The 23,737-nt window shown below is 39.4% G+C and overlaps 1 protein-coding gene across 1 annotated transcript in view; it reads left to right on the top strand.

The window, feature by feature from the left end:
* Window positions 1-23,448, top strand: part of CSRNP3 (cysteine and serine rich nuclear protein 3) — a 185,207-nt gene extending 161,759 nt beyond the window's left edge. Inside the window, exons 4-6 of the mRNA XM_049615558.1 lie at window positions 4,014-4,273; window positions 18,777-19,073; window positions 21,427-23,448. Coding sequence (XP_049471515.1) covers window positions 4,014-4,273; window positions 18,777-19,073; window positions 21,427-22,488 — 1,619 coding nt within the window. The 3' untranslated portion in view covers window positions 22,489-23,448. The remainder of the gene's footprint in view (window positions 1-4,013; window positions 4,274-18,776; window positions 19,074-21,426) is intronic.
* Window positions 23,449-23,737: the final 289 nt, after the last annotated feature.

Raw genomic sequence — 23,737 nt, 5'->3', positions numbered from 1 at the left:
ACAAATTTGATTATTTTCAGCAAGAAATAAAATTAATGAGTCAACTAGATACTCTTGTTGATCTGAAGGTGTATTCCAATTTGTATGAACAGGTTCGTTTATAAGTGTGGAAATGAAGCAAATTCAGTTGAATTTTCTTAGAGCTTAATTTGATTCAGTTGTGATACCTTGATATATTGATCAAAACTTATTAGTTTTGGCTTCCATTTTTAATCCACTCTGTTCATGGACTCTTTACATGATTTATGGTACAGATTATTTTATCTACTTACATTCTCATCCTGGAATTGTGATTTAGGCAATTCTCTAATTCTCTTCTCCATTCATTTCCAAAGCATTGCTTTAGGAAAGATAGCTTCTGCAGATAGCTAACATCAGTCACTCTGTGCTGTTTATTCCTTTAGTTTACCAAGATCAATATCATCTCCATTATATGTGATCGTTGTACAGTAACCAGCATACCCTGATGGAAACCATAGTGGTGTTCTCAGGAGCTGGGTCTTGTGCAGCACACAGAGTACTGTTGCATTTAGACGCTGAGCTTCAGGGTGGTAACTGTGAATAGGATAAAAGGAAACAAGTTTAAAGACACCAAAAAAATTAGTGTGTATGAAAATAGACTAATTATTTTTCAAAGCAGTAATGAAAGGCACCTTCTCCTTTTTTTTACTCATTCTTGACCTCACAGTGGTAAAGTGAATTCTGGACTCTGCAGAGACACAAAGTAGAGTTCAGTCATTCTGCAAAGGGCACAAATTACTAGGTAGGCATATGAGGGAGGTTTCAGATTCCCTAAGGCAGATGTGCTGAGTGAATTTGGCCTGTTTGTCCCAGGCTTGAAGAACACACACTCTTTTTTTATGACTTCATTTTGTGATGTTAGTCAAATTGGAGCCTGGAGGCAGGAGATAGCCCATAAAGGCCCATTCTAGTGCTCCAATTCAATCATCAGAAGAGAGACGTGGGTGGCTCCTATATCCAGGAAAGCTACATTTAAAATATCTCCCAGGAGGCTGATCTTATAGTATTTCAAAGCCTTTCTTTTAAATATATCCATAGGCGTTTCGATCATTATTTTTACGGTGCTATTTATAATATGCAAATTCTAGAAAAAGGATAAGCACAGGTTTGAATTATAAACCCCCATGGATAGGAACTGACACCAATCCAATCCTAACACACTTTGACAATGTTAGCAAAGCCAAGAGCCCAGGTGAAGGGACTCTGCAACCTGCCACTATTGTTATTCTGGAAGCCTTAGAAAATTGTCTTTTTGGAAAAAAGTAATCTGGCTTTTTAGGAAATGGTAGATTCATATCACAATAGATCCATCCAGAAGACTGGAGAATCCTTATAATCTAAAAGTCTAAATAAATGTTAAAAATGAAATTTGTCTAGACTACCATGAATTGTATTTTAAAGATTAGTAATAAAATCACCAGATGTGTTTATAATAATTATTTTAAAGAGTTCATTAAAACCTTTCTTTTTTAATCTGTAAATTCATGGCCTTGAAAGATAATGTCTCAGGGCATCATTTAATAATAACAAAAGTGAAAAAGGTTAAAGGCTATCACCCAAAACCAGAGGCTCTTGCCTGCTGTAAGGTGGTGACAGATGAGCCTGTCAGATAGGGTGGCAGATTACTAGGCAGGTTGCTGAATTTTTCTTTCTAGGGTAATCTTTTACATTTTGACAAATTCTTCCCTGTTTTGAGATGATTTAAACATACCGTTATGAAGCAGATCAGAGCTTCTAAATCAAAGTTGAAAATTGTCTCTGCCGGCAGGAGTACAAATATGTGCAGTGAACATGTACATAAATAAATGGGAAAATTGTGTACACGTTTGAAAGTATTTGCTTTCTGGCGGTCTCCTGTGGAGAAGTAGAACAGTAGAGAAGAGGGGGAAGTTGGGAAGATGAAATTCTTGCCCAAATGTCATTATTTCTCTTACTCTATGAACTTCTCAGTCTGTTATTCTGTCTGAGTTTCTCATCACTGGAAATGGAAGTTCCGTGTGGGCAGGAATCACCATGTGGGTTTTTTTCACCAATATATCCAATCATCTGGAAAGTGCCTGGCACGTAGTAGGCCCTTTGTTTATATTTATTGAATAAGTCAATTCATGAAATGTGATTAATCATAACAGCCTCTCTGTATTTGGTTTGAATGTTTTAAAGAGAGGGGGAGGGTATGAGGCAAAGGAACTTGAACCCTTTTGGAAGAAGATTCTTATACAAATGCAAAGTGATATTGTAGTCCCTTTTCTTTCATTGCTTATGCAACCTTCCAAATCAAAATCATCTTTGAAAGCAGCAGCAGTTGACATCTACCAGAAGTAGTATGACACCAAGACTCAGCCTTGTTCAACTCCCTGGACCTTGGAATAATAAATTCCAGCTTCACTTCTCCTTATATGACTTTGGCAATGTTATTAACCCTTTGGTGACTTGGTTTCCTCAAATGGAGACACAGGTAATATCAACCCAAGGAGTTGTAAGGATAAAATGAGATAATTCATGGGAAGCACTCCATAAATGTTAGCTTATATTACTGGTGGCTATCCAAGGATTTTTGCTCGTGCATTGTTTCTGTCTATTTGTCTACCTGAGCATGTGTATTAGTTTCCTAAGGCTGCTGAAACAAAGTTCCGCTAACTCAGTGGCTTAGGACAACAGAAATTTCTTGTCTCACCATTCTGGAGACTAGATTGAACTCAGCGTGTTAGCAGAACCACGCGCTCTCTCTCTGAAAACTGTACTTTCCTTGCATTTCCAGCTTTTGGTAGCCCAAGGCATCTCGGCTTTTTGCAGTATACTCCTAATCTTTGTATCCACCTTCACATGGACTTCTCCCTTTGTCTCTTTACATCATCCCTCCATGTATGTGTGTTTAAATTCTCCCTTTTTATATGGACACCAGTTGTACTGCATTGACACCCACCCTAATGACCTTACCTCAACTCAATCACCTGTGTAAAAATCACCTGTGTAACCCTAATAAGGTTACATCCTGGGGTGTTGAGCGTTAGAACTTCAACATATTGGTAGGGGAGTAGGTGAAATGATCCATAAGAGCCTGATTCTATATTTTTCTCAATTCAGTGTACTTTTCTTTCTGCAATGGAGAAATATCATATAATATGGCACCAGATTGGGGAATTGTTGGTTTAAGTTTAGCTTTTCCACTAACTACCTACATTGAAAAAAACTCAAATTCTGCAAGTCTGGGTTACTTTATAAAATAGACGGGGTGAGATGATGTCTAGCATGTCTTCTAACTCTAAAAAGTTCATGTTTGTAATGTGTGCCTCTCTTTTTCTCAACTATGGTATATATCTCAAACTTCCATGATGCTTAATACATCTTGATGTCCCCAACTAATAATAAAGATTCTAATGTATTTCATAGCCATTTTCAGTTGTCTCAGTGTACACTTATATTAAAATCCTACTGTCTGTAATGCTAGTTAGTAGGGTTCTTATCAGATGAAAACTTTGTTAAATTTAGGTTGTGAAAATGTCTTCATAGTGCCAGCAAACCTTTTTTGTAAGGTTTTTATTGCTTTTTAAAATTTTCTAAAATTCATAGACATTTTTTTGCCAAGGGCCCTCAATATCAAAACAATATCCAAAATATAGGAGCTTGTAGTATGTCTTTTCTGATTATAGTATGATGCAACTCATGTGAAGAACCATAAAATCCAAACTTAAGATGTTAGGGGAAATAAATTAAATTCTGCCACTGACTCACAGACTATTGGCAACTTTCCTGAAAGTTTGCTTAGACTACCATTATAGAGGACTTAAAAGTCTACTCCACTACAGCTGGAGGAAAATTTAAGAAAGGAAATGGAAATCTGTGCCAGCTCTCAGATAGAACATTTTTAGTGTCTCCTAGCCAGAAAGGGTTGACAATAGATTCAATAGCATCAAATGGCATTTTTTTAATTCTTTACCTCATCTGAAGACTGCTGCCCTAGGTGTTCACTGAACTGTTTCTTTCTCTTTCAGCTTCCTCCATCCTCAAAAGGGAGAAGCGACTAAGGACAAAGAATGTGCATTTTAGCTGTGTCACCGTGTACTACTTCACCAGGAGGCAAGGCTTCACGAGCGTGCCCAGTCAAGGGGGTAGCACCCTGGGCATGTCCAGCCGCCATAACAGTGTGCGCCAGTACACTCTTGGTGAATTTGCAAGAGAACAGGAGAGGCTCCACCGGGAGATGTTGAGAGAACACCTCAGGGAGGAAAAACTGAACTCTTTAAAACTAAAGGTAAAAAAAACGTTAGGAACTCACTTTTTGCAAAACCTTATAACCTTAGCTTGATTTGGTTGAATTAGCCATTTTCATATTTATATTCACTGACCAAACGACATTTTACACAACAGACTGCCTGCTAAGGCTTTTTTTTTCCTTTTATGCAAAAACAGTAAAGTGTCTTCACTGCAAACAATGTGGAAAACTTACCTGACATCATTTATTTATTCATTCAATAAATATTTGTTATTGTGTGCTACTAGGTCATGCACCCTATACTGGGGTTGGGGCCAAATGGTCTCAAAAATAGATGTGGTCCCTTATCTCCTGGAACTTCCATATTAATAGGAAAGAAAAACATCAATCATGTAAACAAAATAAACTCACAGCTTCATTAAGAGCTATAAAGGAGAGTTGCAAGGGGTTCTGAAAGTAGTAACAGGGAACTGATATGGTCCAGAGGTCAAGGAAGGTTTCTTCAAGGAAGTGACGACTGAACTGAAATCTGAACAGATAACTAGGCCAAAGGGTTGGCAAGAGTGGTCCAGGCAGCAGGCAGAGCCAGAACTGCCTTGTGCCAGAGGAAGCACAGTGAGCACACAAAGGCTAGTGTGGCTGGAGCAGAGACAAAAAGAATAGATTATTCATGAAGTAGATTATACATGAAGAAGGCAGGACAGGGCTTTGTAGATCATGCTAAGGCATTTTTTTTTTCTCTTCATACTAAGAACATCAAAAGTCATCCAAGAGTTTTAAGCGTGGGTCAGGGTACAGAGTGGTAGAATAATAAGATCTGGTTTGTGCTGTGATGTGAGTATAGTTTGGGGTTAAGGGTTGCCATGTTGGTAGGGGAACATACAGAGTTAGACAGTTAAGAGGCTATCACAGTAGTTCAGGAGAGATGTTGATAGATTAGCTAGACTGATGGTGGGAAAGATGAAGAGAAATGGACAGAGGGAGAAATTTGGGAAGTAAAGTCAACAGTTCCTGATGACAGACTGGATTTGAAAGGAAAAGAGGGGTACAGTCAAGAATGATTCCTAAATTTCTGGCTTACAAAACTGAACAGGTTGTGGGTAATAGTACCTTTCTCTATGACGAGGGTATGGCAAGGAATCTGGGAAGAGGAGCAGGTTGGGGCTGGGATCAGAAGGGAAGAGGTAGATAATGACATTATTTTTGGACATACTGATTTTTGAGAGGCTTTTAAGTCATTAAAGAGGTGTCAAAGAGGTGTCCAGGCCACATTAGAGATGAAGTAGAGAGAAACATAGCTCAGAAACTGTCTTTCATCAACCAAGACAATCTTTAAATATGTGCTGATCCATCAGCCTATCAATATATAGGAAATGCTCTCTCATCATTATCTAATGACAAAGGAAATCTTTTTTAGGTAATCCAGGATACTTAACATAAAGAGCCTCTTGTTAAATAGCTGAAGACCATAAGTACACCTGCGTTACCTGTACCTTTAGCTTCCAGGCGCAGAGGTGTGCTGTGTGTTTTAAAATACCTTGTTTGTATATCTGCAGTTTGTATATCTGCCTTGTTCCCAATTGTATAAGAAGGCAGTTGTTCAAATTAACCTAGACACAACCCTAGCCTAGAGTATGTCTCTATTTCCTTTGATGGTATTTTTGACAAGTTTCACTGAAAGTCCCTTAGGATCTTTTTTGGTAGCAATCTGCTATTATTGTTGTTTTTCAAGATAGCTTTGCATATAGCTTAATTTAATAATAATTCTAAATTTTCTTCTGAAATCCACCCTCTGCCTTTCTAACCTACTGCAAACCAACTCTACACCCTCCTCAAAGAACAAAGTCATTCTCTAAACTCAAACAATACTAATGGCTGCCATTCATTAAGTGATTTTTATTTCCCAGGCATTCTATAAACATTATTTAATTTAATCTTAACAAAGACCCAGCAGGATAGGTAAATTATGAGGCCATGTGTACTGAAGAAAAAGAAACACAATGATGTTAAACACTGACTCGTTCAATAGAAAATCGGTTATATTATCCTGTTACTTCCTATTCTAAAATTAATTGATCACCCCCTCTAGGCATTGGGAAAGACAATCTCTGTACCTATAGGGAGTCATACCTTTCTAGAGTTTGGTACTGTGTGAAGTGGTTTTTAACAGCTGGGAGACTATAATTCTGAGAACCAAAAGATTTATTATGGTGAACTTTGAGGCACATTATACATGTGATGAATGTTAGGAAGAGCCACACACCCACAGGAACCTTCCATATAAGGCAGTAATTTATTCTGATATTATAATTTATATTCAGCTGCTTTTATGCTGTTTTCTTTACTAAGCTGAAGAAGAAAAGAAGAAGAAGAAGAAAAAGCATCCCACTATTTATTCATTTTTTAATTTTTTTTTAAAGCTTATTTATTTATTTTGAGAGAGAGACAGAGCAAGGGTGGGACTAAGAGAGAGAGTGAGAAAGAAAGAATCCTAAACAGGCTCCACACTGCCAGTGTGGAGCCCAGTGCAGGGCTTGAACCCACAAACCATGAGATCATGACCTGACCCAAAATCAAGAGTCAGGCACTTAACTGACTGAGCACCCAGGCACCCCCATATTTCCTTTTTATTGTTCTTAGTGTTGGAAGTTGGAGAGGCAGTCATTCGAGTGGGTGTTATGGCAAGCCAAGGTTTGTCATTGATAAGTGAAAACATGCAGATTTCCCTTTTGGTGAAGATATAAAAAGAAGATATTTGGATGTCATTGCTCCTTTCAGATGAATACCAAGCAAAAAGATAATGGGATTCTAAGGCGATCTCATCGTAGCTTCATTGTACTGAAAATATTTAGAAACTCAGAACCATATCACATGAACCTAATAAAAGATCATAGTAATGTGGACTAGTTTGCTAAAAAAAATCTGAGAAGACTGAATGGAGAAACAGTTGTATACTTTAATTATAATTCCTCTAGTATATTAAGTTTTATGATTTTTAAAATATCATCAACTATATTTACCTAAGGTTTAGCTATCCCAAATCTAAAATTAGCTATCCAAAAACATTAACTATCCAAAAATTTCACTTTGGTACTTGGAATTTCACTTCTAATGTAACATTTTGTCTTGAAATATTAATACCTCTAAGGTAAGTAACAAAATAAGTGTAGCTAAATTGATTCCATTATTTTGACTGGGGCAGCAGGAAGGTCCCTGGCACAGAGAAGGACTGAAAAAGGAAAGTAAGGATTGTTAAAGACAAACTTCAACTCTGGCTTTGACTGGTGGTGGATCTCTGTGAGTAGCAGCAAGCTGGCTATTGAGTGAGGACAGAAAAGGCCCATCTGACAAGATAAACATTTCCCAAGGCCCTCTCCATGGAGACCAGATAAAACACCACAGGAAACTCATTGGACCTGGAACTGGGTAGTTTCCCTTTTCCTTATTTGAGAACTAACAGCCTAGAACAGTAATGAGAAGTTCTCCCTCCACTGTGCCTCATGTCTTTACAGGGTGTTTCTCTAGGTTCCAAACAGAGAACCCACTAATGCAATGACACCTCTTCCAATGGGCCCTTAATAGTGAAAGATCAGTAAACAGAAACACTCACTACATACTTCTTGATGTTCTCTTATAATAAATATTTTGGAAGCAGAATAAGAATAGGAATTTAGTTTTTCCTTGTAAAACTGATTCTTATTTAGTAATCCATCTCTTAATCAAATTATAAATTAGACACGTTGGGAAATAATATATGCAATTAGATTTGTAGAACACATCCAATTCTGTTTGGGGGTTCAAGCGTCTTTTTTGTTGGTGGTGGTGGTGCTCAAAACATTGTCAAAAAACCATCAATACACAAAGCTGATTGAATAAAATGGTTGTTCCTAGAAGAAATAACTAGTTTGAGATTTCTGCATTGCAGAGAATAGTCCGTCTTCCCTGTCAAGCCCATTCAAACATGTCATACTCTTCACAGTAGTCAAGGCAGTCATGTTAATACTGTACTCTTTTCCAAATTAAGTGCTTATATTTCATCATCTGCACCACATTGTTGAACAATTACATTAGCCTTTATTCCCATTTCACATGTATCTGTAAAATGCATTAGGCAGCCATTTATGTTTCAAAGAGCCTTGGCATTCCAATTGCCTCTGGGTTATATCTTACTGGATTCTACTACCTTGTTCTAGGAAATTTAATTTAGCTTTCACAGCTTTGACTGGCTTCTCTTTCTCAATGTTTTTCCAACCTTGTTCTTTTTCTCCTTTCTAAGATCAAAGGCCTATCGCCACTCTGGTACCATTTCCAGTTACTTCCAAGGGTTATATAGTTTTCTCAATTTTTCAGTCATGTGTTCCTTGAGTAATGCTTGGTTGTATGCTCTCTTTCTTAAAAAAAAAAAAGTTGCCAGTTGATAACTTCCTTTAATAATCAACCTTTTAAGACTCTCTATTTAAATTTTCTTCATCCCAAATCTCATATTTAAGGCTGTGCTTTATTCACTTAGTGACTTACCCATGCAACATAATTCTCCCCCCTTCACCTCCAGCCTTGTTCCTCATATCCCTTCAACAGTCTCATGATTTACTAACCTCTAGGTAAATATCCTACATGCTCTGGAAGATGTAAAGGATTGAGGGGTTGTAAGAAATGGTTGACATAGGCTATTATCTCAAGTCTGTAGTTTCTAAATTTTTGGATATGTCTTTAACCACATCCTGGTTTTATAGTTCTCTATTAGATGAGTCAGAGTCTGCTGGCCATGGTATATTTTAACTCCATTTATCCTTATGGAACTTCACTATTGGACTCCATAGAACTTGCTCAAGAGCATACTTAGTGCCAGTGCTTCCAGAATGTATCCTTAAATGGAGCCCTGCTCCAACACCAAATGAAAAACTTTGATACCTGCCAAACACCTGTTGTGTCATGTGCACAACCTATTTTAACAAGTACAGAAAAAATATACCTAACCAAAGTGATGGAGACTGACAGACTGGGCTTCAGCTCTGGGCAAATGCAATACATTAAAGAATATGTTCTCTTAAAATACTGCTGATATTTTAACTTTAATGGAACAATTAAGCATATGTAATCAAATCTTTATATTCTTCTTGTGCAACACACATTGATCCTCTGGTTCAGGAGTAATCGATTTAACAGATTCTCCTTATCAAACTATGGAATGCATCCAGTGGTGTGCTAGAGCCACAAAAGTTGCTCACTGAGGTGTATTGTGCATATATCTTCCCAATAGTAGTTTAAAATCAGCCATGATGAGATTATTTACACCATGGGACTTGACAAACACAACATACTAGAACTTTTTTTTTTTTTTTTCCCCAGAGACATCATTGTTAAATATCTACCAGCACACTGCTGGATTCATTTGGCTTAATAGCCACCACTAAAAGAAGCAATGTTGACCTAAACCAGAAAGGGGGATAATGGAACATATGAAAGTTTATGTGTCTTGTATGTTGATATTATCCTCCTTTCTGGTGATTTTTGTGGTGGTACATAAGCCACAGACACATTGTGAATCCAGGTTGTTGAATTTCTTATAGGCTGAGACAGTAATCAAATCTTCCTGGTTCTTTGGGGGCATAATTAAATTGGTTCCAATTTGCCACCTGCTGTTAGCAACTAATGAGCAGAAGAATTATACTATAGGATTTGACTGAATATCAAAATAACATGAATATTTCTCTTTAGTTTGCCAGAGAATTAGTGACTACATTGTCTATCCAACTCATACCACAAAACCAAAAATTCTTTCTATCAAATATATGTCCAGTACAAAGCCACTTACTCCACATCTTTGATGCCCAGAGCACACTGCTTTTTGAGATAACCAATTCTATTTATCCAGCTATAATTGTTAGAAAGTTCTTCTTTACATTGACCAGTATGCTCCCATCTAATTCTATCTTTTCACCCTAATTCTGCCCTCCAGGCACACAAAATAAATCCTGTCCCTGTTCTCTAAACTCCCAAGTGTTTGAAAGCAGTAGTGATGAATATGCAAATGTTTGACAGTAGGCTATGTGGGTTCCTTGTGTTTCAGTTCTATAGGATTAAACATCCTTAGTTCTTTCTACTAATCCTCCTAGGGCATGGATTTCAGACCTTTTATCAGCTCGGTTAAGTTCTCCTGGATATAATGCTGTTTGTTAATGTCTACCTCAAAATATGGTACTTGATCTGGACATTGTACTCCAGATGGGATCTATCTGGTGTATAGGAATGTGTTATAATATCCTCTCCCAAGTTGGGGATGCCCTATCCCTGAGAATACACTAAAAGATACAGTAGCTTTTTAGACCTTGATCAATTTGTTTGTTCATATTAAACTGATAGTAAATAAAAGAGCAACAAAAAGCAAGCAGACAAACAAAGCCCAGGTAAATCAATTCAGCTTCATCCTGTAAATCGAAACTTTATACATCTCCAGGGCAAGAATTCTCTTTAGTGCTGAACATGACCTGTGATCAATGAAGTTTGTTCTTTAATTTGAATAAACTTCATCTGTCATACTCAAATGTGATAAGCCTACCCCTTAGTCTTCATTCAAGATATGACTTAATGGGAATGCAAGCTGGTGCAGCCACTCTGGAAAACAGTATGGAGGTTCCTCAAAAAACTAAAAATAGAACTACCCTACAACCCAGCAATTGCACTACTAGGCATCCAAAGGTGTGCTGTTTCAAAGGGACATATGCACCCCCTGTTCATAGCAGCACTATCAACAATAGCCAAAGTATGGAAAGAGCCCAAATGCCCATCGATGGATGAGTGGATAAAGAAGATGTGGTATATATATACAATGGAGTATTACTCGGCAATCGAAAAGAATGAAATCTTGCCATTTGCAACTACGTGGGTGGAACTGGAGGGTATTGTGCTAAGTGAAATTAGTCAGTCAGAGAAAGACGAATATCATATGACTTCACTTGATGAACATAAGGGAAGGGAAACAAAAATAATATAAAAACAGGGAGGGGGACAAAGCGTAAGAGACTCATAAATATGGAGAACAAACTGAGGGTTACAGGAGGAGTTGTGGGAGGCAGCATAGGCTAAATGGGTAAAGGGTATTAAGGAATCTACTCCTGAAATCATTGTTTCACTATATGCTAACTAATTTGGATGTAAATTTTAAAAAATAAAAAATAAAATTAAAAAAAACTATGACTTAAAAATTATATTTAACAAGACAAAGTCCAGTTCAGGGTATTCTCTCAGAGTAGTGATCCTCAAGAGGAAAGGAGGGAGTTTCCCCTTCATGCCACAATGAACTCCACCTGAAACTTGTTGGTATATGTGGCACATCCCTCATTCCCAGCCTCACTGGTGTCCAAAAGAGCTAAGCATCACTGTTATTAGAGACATTTTCAACTTCTCAGATAACTAAAAATTCATGTATCTAACCATACTCTTATTAATGAGTTCACATTTTGTCCTTCCATGTGTAGAACATAAAAAACTTTGTCCAAGAAACTCAAAACGAGATCAGTGGTATTCCAGTTGGGTTCCATGGGGTCAGGACTCTGTATCTCACTCCAGCTTTCATCTATTTTATAGCTTGAGATTTTGAATGGAGTTTAATTTGACAAATGGACATTCTCTCGTTAGTGAACCCAAGCGATGACTCTAGTAGTCACTGCACTGCTCTTTTTCTTCAGATGTACAGAAACCATCTGTTTAAATAATCCTTTCTAGAATATTACCTAGAATTAGCTTTTTTTCAAAACAATTCACTCCCATTTTGATCATCTTTTGTTTCCTTTCTCCATAGCTCTTCACACATATTAGACTGAGCAACCATAGCTTTAAGCTTTTTCATTGCTCCATAGCATGAATGGCCTGGACCTGGGCATGCTTACATAAAACAGCTGAGTACTATCTCACTGTCCCCCCTTCTCTTCTTTTATTTTATTTTATTTTATTTTATTTTAGAGAGAGGGAGAAAGCATGAGCAGAGGAGAAGGGCAGAGGAAGAGAGAGAATCTTAAGCAGGTTCCATTCTCAGCAGAGAGCCCTATGTGGGGCTCAATCCCACAACCCTGCGATCATGACCTGAGCTGAAAACCAAGATTCAGATACTCAACCAACTGAGCCACCCAGGAGCCCCCCCATCTCTTTTTTATATGTTAAATCCTTGTTAACATATCTGATCTCCCTTCTGGTTTGAAGGTTTTCTCCTTGATAGAGACTATGGAATCAGAATAGGAGCTAAATAATTCTTCTTTGTGCCTTTGTATCTACCCTTCCTTTTCAGTTGTCTATCATTTCCTCCTCCCTGCTACTTCTGTAACTTGCACATGTATTTTGTTGCCCTTCCCACACTGTATCTTATTTATTGGATGATCATCTCTCCACCAGGCTGGAAGCTCTAGATGGCAGAACTCTCATACATCTGTAAATCCTGACACCTAGTACAATGGCTGGCAGTGTAGCATAATGATTAAGCATTCATTCATTCATTCATTCAAAAATATTTCTTTATCAATTACCGTGGAACTGCAGTTAACAAAGTGCTTGGGGTACAGTGGTGGACAAGACAGACTTGGTCTCTCTCCTCATTGTGTGCACATTGTGATGGGGGAGATACACATGAAACTAATCACCAAAAATAATATATTAATACAAAATTGGGCAGCATACTATGCTGATTAAATTCAGGCCAGAGTTAATGAATTAAAAGTCAGCTGAGATAATCAAGACTGATATGTTAGCTGCTTCTGCTGGCATTTCCATTAGAAAGTCTACCACTAAGGGGCAGGGGCTGGTTAGCTCAGTTGGTTAAGCATCTGACTCGGTTTGGGCCCAGGTCATGATCTCACATTTCATGAGTTCAAGCCCTGTGTCAGGTTCCGTGCTGGCAGTGTGGAGCCTGCTTGGGATTCTCCCTCTCCCTCTCTCTCTGCCCCTCTCCTGCTTGCTCTGTCTCTCTCGAAATGAATAAATAAACTTGAAAAAAGAAAAGAAAGTCCACCACCACATGCTCACAAAATAGGTACCCAAAAGAAATGCTATAGTTTCAGCTTGTTTCCTGTTTTCTTCTTTTCCGAGCTCTTATTCTCTGTGTCTGAATCATATTTTTCATTTCTGAATGAGCTAAATCTAAGGAAGCTTGTACTGCTCTTTTGTCTGCTATGCCACAGCACTGAGATCGGCTCTTGGAACGTGGCTGCAACCATATCTTTTTTTCCCTTCTGTATAAGATTTCACTATTCCTCGAAGAATGTTTACTCTAAACTGTCTTGAAAGCCTGGCTTTTCCTTTGAGGTCAAATAGACCTGAGTTTGATTCTCAATACAATCACTAATAAGCTAGACTCTGTCAAATTATCTTCTCAAGGCTTCAGCTTTCTCAACTATTAAAAAAAAATACTTCATAAAATTGTTGTACAAATTAGGTGAGATAATCTATATAAAGTATGGAGCCCAATGACTGGTTTTCATTATATGGTTGTGTTGGTCATACTCAACATCATTATCATCACTATAATAGGCAGTAATCAGTGTTTATGGAATTGAATTTTTTTTCACCTTATTTCTTTCCACTGTCATTTTTACATATGTTAATAACTTTGTAATAACTCTTTCTTACTAAAAGTACCTTTTAACTACTAAAAGGAAGTGTTTTCATTTTTGTGGGGTTTTGTTTTATTTTTAGCATTTAAGTCAATCCACATTTTCAGTACTATTTCCCTCTCCATATTCACTTTGCATTGAATTAGTTTTTTCAGGAACTTAATCTACCCAAAATTTCATCTCATTGGAATTCATGGTGGAATTCATTCACTACATGACATGACAAAAAAAAAAAAGGTAGGGAATTGAATGCTGACTTTCACTTGAGCCCCCTTTTTCCTGTACTTGACCTAAAGCAGTCTGAGAATCATTCCACTGATTCTGACAGTTATGTATCCCATCTTGTATGTGTATTTAGATGGGCAAGGGTTTTACTCTACTGGGCTTTGGGAACTATTTGTTCATATTTATCAGTGCAAATCAGACAGCTTTGTAAAGTTGATATGTTTAAATTCTGTCTCTTTAAAGAAAGTTATAGTCCTTACAATTGTAGAATGAGTCTGGACAAGTTACATGGTGACTCAAGATTTAAGTCTCATTTTAATTATCATTCTTGGAACAAAGCAAGCAAACACACACTCACACACCCAAGTCCTTGGCCTTGAGATTCTTCTAATATCATACAAAGAAATGCACACAAATGTAGGATAAATCTAAAATAAGGTAAAGATCATTTAATCGAATCATGAGTTAAGTCTTACTTATCACCTCTAAAGTGACAAAGCCAGGAGAATACAGGAGCTATTCTCTAGATGCCTACAGTTTATTTACTTTTTGTTCTTTGCTTATGGACCAAGACAGGAAGTGATCCTGTACAAATTCGCTCATCTGGATAATTTGCAGGCCAATAAAAGGACCATGCTCTGTCCCATCTCACACCTTTGAAGCTATTGTTGTTCAATAGTTTCAATGAACAATGCTGTTCAATCAGCATTAACTGATATTTCCATCATATCACATAATTACCATTTCTTTTTCATGATGGGAACATTTAAAATGTACTCTCAGCAACTTTCAAGTGTGTAGCACAGTTTTGTGAGCCACAGTCATCATGCTGTACATTATATCTCCAGAATTTATTCGTTTTTTTTTTTTAAGTTTATTTATTCATTTTGAGAGAGAGAGTGAGCGAGCAAGCACGAGTGGGGGAGGGACAGAGAGAGAGGAAGAGAGAGAATCCCAAGCAGGCTCTGTGCTGTTCACATGCGCCCAACATGGGGCCCAACCTCACGAACCATGACATCATGCCCTGAGCTGAAATCAAGAGTCAGTCACTTAACTGATTGAGCCACCCCAGTGCCACTGTAATATATGGATTTTAAAGAGCATTTAAACTCAGTAGGTTTGGCCTGGGTTTTAAAGGAGCAAATGAATAAGAGTGCAAGAGGGGCTGGGGAAGCAGAGTGTCTCTCAATGACTACATACCACACCAGAAACTGTGAGGAAGGGGAGAGAAGGCAACTGACTAGGATGAACTTGAGTATTTCCAATCTTCATTAGAAATGGCAGAGATGGGGAGCGCCTGCGTGGCTCAGTCGTTTAAGCGTCCGACTTCAGCTCAGGTCACAATCTCGCGGTCCGCGAGTTCAAGCCCTGCATCGGGCTCTGGGCTGATGGCTCAGAGCCTGGAGCCTGCTTCCGATTCTGTGTCTCCCTCTCTCTCTGCCCCTCCCCCGTTCATGCTGTGTCTCTCTCTGTCTCAAAAATAAATAAACGTTAAAAAAATTTTTTTTTTTTAATTAAAAAAAAAAAAAGAAATGGCAGAGATGGGCACCTGGCTGGCTCAGTTGGTTAAGCATCCAAGTTTGGCCCAGGTCATGATCTTACAGTTTGTGAGTTCGAGCCCCACGTTGGGCTCTGTGCTGACAGCTCAGAACCTGGAGCCTGCTTTAGATTCTGTGTCTCCCTCTCTCTGCCCGTCCCCCACTCACACTCTGTCTCTCTTCCTCTCTCTCTCAAAAATAAATAAACATTAAAAATTTTTAAAGAGAAATGGCAGAGATGACAGTGGGGAGGTGAGGAGAAAACCTTGCCAGATCACTTCAACATTAAAATGATATTTTGAGGGACGCCTGGGTGGCTCAGTCAGTTAAGCGTCCAGCTTTGACTCAGGTCATGATCTCACAGTCCTTGAGTTCGAGCCCCGCGTCCAGCACTGTGCTGACAGCTTGGAGCCTGGAGCCTGCTTCGGATTCTGTGTCTCCCTCTCTCTCTGCCCCTCCCCTGCTCATACTTTGTCTTTCTCTCTCTTAAAAGTAAATAAACATTAAGAAAAAAAAATTTAATAAAAAAATGATATTTTGAAATCTGGATTAGGGCCCCTGTGGGTTCCTCAACAAAAGTGAAAACAGTATGTAGCTCTGTGTGAAGAGGTTTTAGATTCTTAATTGAATTTTTATCTTGAAATGAAATTCTTTATTGTAGTTTAAATATATAGGAATAAGAGACACAGATCATATTTCTAAGAGCACTTCTATTTGGAATAATCATCATCTATAGTTTGATTTTTAAAAATTTTTAGATTCCAACTGGTAATTCATGTTCCCCGAACAGTTTTCATTGATATGTTAGCAGCCATTTATATTTTTAAAAAATCAAACTCTGTTGATATAAAATGAAAGTGTTTTCATTATTTTTTGATGTTAACCACTTACACAAGGGAGCATAATTTAAGAACACAGAGATTAAATAGGAAGGAAATATTAAATGAGTCACGTTAACCAAGTCCTGGGTGTTCTCCATGGGCTGTGGAGTCAAATCTTGATAAGGTTCACATAGGCCAAGAATTAGTGAAAACAAATCTAAATGACACAAGGTGACAAGATGGGAAAAGTAATGCCTCTTGTTTGTTAATACAGCTTTACCTGTCACAGAAGATTGAGTATGTGCTAGGTAATTACGCATTTGAATCTCCTAGAAAATCAGATCTTCACAGAAGAAAGCTGTTTCTGTTAGCAAATAAGAATTAACAAAAATGATAATAGCAATCAGTCAGAGTAATATCCTAGTACAGCACATTACAGAAACATGGAAACAGCTTAACCAAGACACACATAAAGAAATGCCAACAAAGGAAATGCATTGCAGATCACACTGAGAAACAAAACCCAATAAAGGGGGAGGCCCATCTTTGCAAGAACACAGATTTAAGCTTTGAATTATTCAGAAAAATATAATTAGTGGCTTTTAAAAACGCAGTTTAGAGACCCACTGTAATAGACTTTAATACATACTTGCTACTGGGTTGTTTCCTCTTCTTGAGGGCAAAGACCAGTCTTCTACCTGTTTTAGAGTAACTTGTTCTACAAATGTTGTGCAAGACGAGCAGACATTTTTAATAAATCTTAACTTGATGAATGAGGCATGTCTTGCAATACGAATAGTACGTGACGCTGGACATCACATGACCACACCTGAGCCAGTGGTTCTTGAAGTTCGCTTTGTTATCAAGTGCTTTGTATTATAAGCATGTTTCCGGAATGAATTATGCTCACAAACCAATGTTTTATTGTATTCAGAGTTTTCCGGTTTGTGATTTTTGGTCAATAATAAATATTTTTATCTAAACGTTGGAATTTTTCCTATGAAGACAAGAGAATGATGTCTGATGTCACCAGAGTATTTTAACTGTGTAATAAATGAACTGTTGTTAAGATAAAGAATAGCATGGTGATGATTACAATTAATGAAGTTTATGAAGTAACAAATTTAAAAATTAAAGAATCAAAATAGCCTCTATATTTAAAATAAGCCCTTACAGAGCTTCTACATTTATTCCTGTGCTGCTTCTCAGGATATGTTTCTTGCTCCTATTCAGAGAAAAACGTCTGTTTCTAAGTGCTTCTTTATGAAGGAATCTCAGTGTGCTGATATAACAGTGAGAAGTAAAATACTGATTCAGGGTTTACTGATGGATGAAATTCATTTAGAACGGACATATTAATAGAAGCAGAATAGTTATGGGTATAAGAGACATAGCTGTCCACATGAGCTATGATGCAGAAGGTATTGCTTTGGGCATGGGTTCACATGAACTCCTTTGAGGGCCAAGTTTATTGTTTCAGTTGCCCATTGGCGAGAGCCTGCCGGCACTGCCCTCTGCTCCTTGTCTTTTGGATAGCATGCTGACCTGACTGATGACTTCATATCAAGCCCTCATTCTTGGAATGTTCTGTAGAGTGACCATGTTTGGAATCCCAATAGCACAGTGCAGCACAATGTTATTTCCTAGTTCATGGTTTTGCTGGCGCCCAAAAGACAGAGTCGTTATTTCAAGGACACGTTTGCTGATTTAGGTGGCAGTGGCTTCCACTAAGATGCTATCACCTCTGAACAAGGACACATTTATTCCACCATCAGAGCTGTCCATCACGAACCGAGTCTAAAGATAGCTTTCACTGATGAGCCTCTGTAACCTTTGGTCTTTTTCACATCGTACTGGCTAAAAACTCTAACAACTATAGCTCCTTACATTAGGAGGTTAAAAGTTCCAATTAAGTCTTCTGTTACCAGTACATTTAAAAGCCTATCGTTTGGATGTCTTCCTTTTTCTTTCCTGTGACTTCTCTAAAGAGAAAAATAAAAGGAAATAATATGACCCACAAACATTTATGGATTACGGGGACATGATGTTTTATACTAGTTTTATTCTTGGGGCACCTGGGTGGCTCGGTCAGTTAAGCGTCCGACTTCGGCTCAGGTCATGATCTCATGGTTCGTGGGCTTGAACCCTGTCTCGGGCTCTGTGCTGACAGCTCAGAGCCTGGAGCCTGCTTCTTATTCTGTGTCTCCCTCTCTGCCCCTTCTGCTGCTCACACTCTATGTCTCTCAAAAATAGGTAAACATTAAAAGAATTATAATAGTTTTATTCTTATCAAGTGTAAAAGTAGGGAGTTGAGCCCCTGCCGATGCTAAGTCTATTTGCTGCTTTGTATTTCTAGATGACCAAGAATGGCACAGTGGAATCTGAAGAAGCTAGCACTCTTACAGTGGATGACATTTCTGATGATGATATTGATTTAGACAACACGGAGGTAGATGAGTACTTCTTTCTACAACCCCTGCCAACAAAAAAACGGAGAGCACTGCTGCGGGCCTCTGGGGTGAAAAAGATTGATGTGGAAGAAAAGCATGAGCTGCGCGCCATCCGTCTATCGAGGGAGGACTGTGGCTGTGACTGCCGAGTGTTCTGTGATCCAGAAACGTGTACCTGCAGCCTGGCAGGCATTAAGTGCCAGGTAAGGACTTGGATTTCAAGGACTCCAAAGATGAGACATTATACACCACCCCCCATGTGACAGACAATGAAGTTTCTCACATATAGAAAAAAACTTTGGGACAAGGCAAGACATATGGTTCAAGGGAGAAAAACTAATTCAGGGACATTTATGGGTATACATAAGATGCTGACACGTATAAAACACAATGTGAGATCGACCGTAGCTAAGTCGATCAGAATTATTTCCTCCTGGATTCATTTATTGCACTAAGCTTATTGTGGGTTTTCGCAAGCACTCTGATCATGACATCTCTGACATTTGAGTTTGTATTTTCTGATCCAACTATGGGGTATCAAATGGTGGTAGGTGAGAGGCAGCATACATTGGTGGAAAAATTACAAGACTGGGACTTAAGAAAACGGAGTTCTACTCCTGGCTCTGCTTTTTGCCAGCTTTGTGAAATTGCCAAGTCAGGTAAACTTTCTGGGCTCGGTTTCCTCATCTCAAGTGAAAGGGCTGGACTAGATCAGAGTTTGGCAAACTATATAGTTCACAGGCCAAATCGGGCCTGCCACACCTGTTTGTATAAGTAACATTTTAGTGAAGCCTGGTCACTTTGTGTTTCTTTGTTTGTTTTGGTGTTGTCCATGACTGTTTTCATGTTTTTACAGCAACAGTGAATAGTTGCCAGAGACACTTTATGGCCAACAAAGCCTAAGATAATTTATTCTCGCCCTTTATTAAAAAGGGGGAAGAGAAAGAAAGAAAGAGGGAGAGAGAGAGAAAGAAAGAGAAGAAAGAAAGAAAAAAAGAAAGAAAGAAGAAAGAAAGGAAGGAAGGAAAGGAAAGAAAGAGAAAGAAAAGAATGGAAGGAGGGGGGAAAGAGTGGGAGAGAGAGGAAGGAAGGAAGAAAAGAAGGAAAGAGGGAGGGAGGAAAGAAGGAAGGAAGGAAGGAGGCAAGAAAGGAAAAAAGGAAAGGAAGAAAGGAGGGAAAGAAGAAGGGAAGGGAGGGAAGGAAGGAAAGGAAAGGAAAAGGGAAAGGAAAGGAAAGAAAAAAGAAGAGAAAAGAAAAGATGCAAAAGAAGACTTTACCAACCCCTGGACTAGATTCTCAAGTTCCCATACATCTATACCATTGATGCCCCATGATTAGTTAGTTGTCTTTATTTTACGAGGAAACTTGGCTTTTTTTGATAAGAACAGCCACTCTGGCAGGCAAAAAGAGAGGATAGTTGTCATCAGCTAAACAGTTGCTTAAGGTGGATTAATAGAGAAGAAATTCATGAGTAAGAAAAAGCTATAGAATCTGGCTCTGACCTCTGCCTCTAGTTTTTACTGAATCCAGGATGACTGCTGGAGCCTGCCTTCTCCTCTGTAGTAAAGGAGATTCCCTGCACCTGGAGAAGGGGCAAGCAGGGCAAATTCTTCTGGGTGCCTGTGCTCTGATCTGCATATAGGTTAATTGGTAATATCTTGGGAGTGCCCTTGGATTGCTGATAACTCCGCCTATCACCTGACTGACGAGTTCGGTCCAGTGACGCTAGCTGAATGCAAACACTTAGGCGGCAGAGTCCAGTGTCTCTCATTCTGGGATATTGATTACATGAACATCCCTTTCCCTCAAGAAGCTTATAGTCTACTGGAGTGGGGAGGAGTGGGGGAAATCCAGGACCTAAATGCATGGGTCCACTAGTCACAGTCATAAATGTGCGTGACTGTCACAGCCCTGCAGTACACATTCGTGCACCATGTACCAAGGATCCAAACAAATGAAAAGAAAAACCAATGAGAACGAATTAGGCTGCGTGATACTAAGTGGTGTCAATCTGGACACCGCAGGCAAAAGAGTTCATTTTATAATAAGCAAAAGAGGAGGGGGGGATGGCTAGTATGGAAAATGTCATATAATTTAGATGATTAAAAATAGCAGGTGGGGATGCAGGGGGGTAAGTTTGTGTAGTTTAAAGTGGGCATGTGAGCCGGCATGCAGTAGAAGTGAAGGGAGCTTGGGGGAAAGTATGGACTTGGAAAAAATGGGAGCAAAAATAATCGGATGGAGAGAAGGGAGGGGAGGAGGGGAGGGGAGAATGGAGAAAGAAGGAAGCACGGGCTGGGTCAATGAACTAAAACTCCACACTTAAACAACCATAGCACATTTGTATCTTGAATATAGGTTTTAAAGCTATAGGTTAACTGTTACGTTTGAAGTCTTCACTTCCCCTTTGCAAAGTCTCTTTGCAGTCTCATTGTCATTGGTTCCGGCACAAGTGGGATTAAGCAATCCCAGATTCCAAGGGGTTGCCCGGAGGTACCGGATTTTTATTTGGCTTGTAAGAGTTCCGTGGGGCTAATCTGTGTTCTTCCTTCCAAGGTGGATCGAATGTCTTTCCCATGTGGCTGCACTAAAGAAGGATGTAGTAACACAGCAGGTAGAATTGAATTTAATCCTATCCGTGTCCGGACTCACTTTTTGCACACAATAATGAAACTTGAACTGGAGAAAAACCGAGAGCAGCAAATCCCCGCGCTGAACGGCTGCCACGGTGAGATAAGCGCTCCCAGTAGCTCCATGGGCCCCGTGGCGCACTCCGTAGAGTATTCCATCGCGGACAACTTTGAGATTGAAACCGAGCCCCAGGCCGCAGTGCTGCACCTGCAGTCGGCCGAGGAACTAGACTGCCAGGGAGAGGAGGAGGAGGAGGAGGAGGACGGCAGCAGCTTCTGCAGCGGCGTCACCGACTCCAGCACACAGAGCTTGGCCCCCAGCGAGTCAGACGAGGAGGAGGAGGAGGAGGAAGAGGAGGAGGAGGACGACGACGACGACGACGATGACGACGAGAAGGGGGACAGCTTCGTGGAAGGCTTGGGGACCCATGCGGAAGTCGTGCCTCTTCCTTCCGTCCTCTGCTATTCCGACGGCACGGCGGTTCACGAGAGCCACACAAAAAACGCTTCTTTTTATGCCAACTCGTCGACCCTGTATTACCAAATAGACAGCCACATTCCAGGAACTCCTAACCAGATCTCCGACAGCTATGCCGAAAGAGATCCTGTTAAGAACGGTACCCTGTCGCTGGTGCCTTACACCATGACCCCGGAGCAATTTGTGGACTATGCCCGGCAAGCAGAAGAGGCCTACGGCCCCTCCCACTACCCCGCCACCAACCCCTCGGTCATCGTGTGCTGCTCCTCTGCGGAGAGTGACGGCGGCGTGCCCTGCAGTAGCTTGTATCCCGAGCACAGGTCCAGTCATCCGCAGGTGGAATTTCACTCGTACTTGAAAGGCCCCTCCCAGGAAGGGTTTGTCTCTACACTGAATGGTGACAGTCACATTGCCGAGCACCCCGCTGAAAGTTCTTTGAGCCTGGCAGAGAAAAGCAGATTGCACGAAGAGTGCATCAAATCACCCGTGGTGGAGACCGTCCCTGTTTAGTAGCGTAAATTATTCTAGGACCAACTCTTCTCTTATTTAAAAGCACTGTATTTAATTGGATTTCCTGGGCCCATGGTTGTTTAAACTGAGGACCAAGAAAACCCGGACTGTGGTGAATCTTCCAGACTGTATTTTATTTTCTCCTTTCAGGCCACACGACTGTGGCGTTGCACAAATACAGTCTCTGTGAGGATTTTAAAAGATTTCAGACTGTTTTGATAGAAAATGCTAATTAAAAAAAAAAAAAAAAAAGCATATCTCACAGTTGCCTACCTGTCAAACTGTGTGAAACCTGCCAAGCTGTGTAGATCAGAGCTTCAAGTTCTGGATTATCGGGCCTGTGCAAGATTGTTGACTAAGACTGGGAAATAATAAGATTTAGAGTCCTAATTTTCGATAAATCTGAAGATGACGGTGACTTTTTAATGTAAAAGTAATTACTGTAAGAAAAAGAGTTAATCGTTCCATGTGTATTTTATTTATGGTAGTTAGGAGTCATGTTTTGATGAAAATGAACAGCAGCATGTTCTTTTAAGCTGAAGATGCATAGTTAGCACCACTGAGCATGCCCACATGGATTGCATCTGGAATCCATTCACGTTTTTATGATCATGACTGATCAGATTTGCAAATACTTTCTTAAGGGTGAAATAGGCCTATTTTTGCTATTTTGGACAAATAAATGAGTCTATATGTGCAGGTCCTTACACAGTTTTCTCTAAAGTTAAGAGTTAGGACAATCCTCTGGTGAGGGTCTAGTTCACTGCCCTCCCTCAGTTGACTCCAGAGATGGAGGTGGAAGGAATTGCCTTTCTTTTTAAAACAGCATCATCTTGGTTCTTAGCTTGGACACAGCACCTTTAAACTCTACTCCCCTACATCAAAATGCACTTTAGTGCCCCTTCATGGTACCTTGTGAGGGGTGGGGACTGAGAACTCTTTGAGATGAAAAATTTAGAAAAAAATTTTTTTAATCTGTAACTATTATAAGGTTCATAGAATTAATATAGAGGAATCATCCAATGATAACTTTATGAAGGGAAAATGACCTATTTTCCTTCGCCACTCTGAAGACCTAACTCGGTAAAAGCAGAGGAGGCAGAGGAAACATGGAAGAGACACATCCTCAGCAACCAGCCTTTTCTACAGCGTGATCAATCCATCTCTACAAGATGAGTATGTAAGGAGATTTCCTTTTAGTGACTAGCCGATTGAAGGGGGGGCCTCTACCCAAATACTCAACTAGGCC

Source organism: Panthera uncia (genome assembly GCF_023721935.1).
Source record: "Panthera uncia isolate 11264 chromosome C1 unlocalized genomic scaffold, Puncia_PCG_1.0 HiC_scaffold_3, whole genome shotgun sequence".
In the NCBI taxonomy this organism is placed as follows: Eukaryota; Metazoa; Chordata; class Mammalia; order Carnivora; family Felidae; genus Panthera; species Panthera uncia.
The sequence above is the reverse complement of the archived record's forward strand: the minus strand, read 5'-3'. Positions and strand labels throughout refer to the sequence as shown.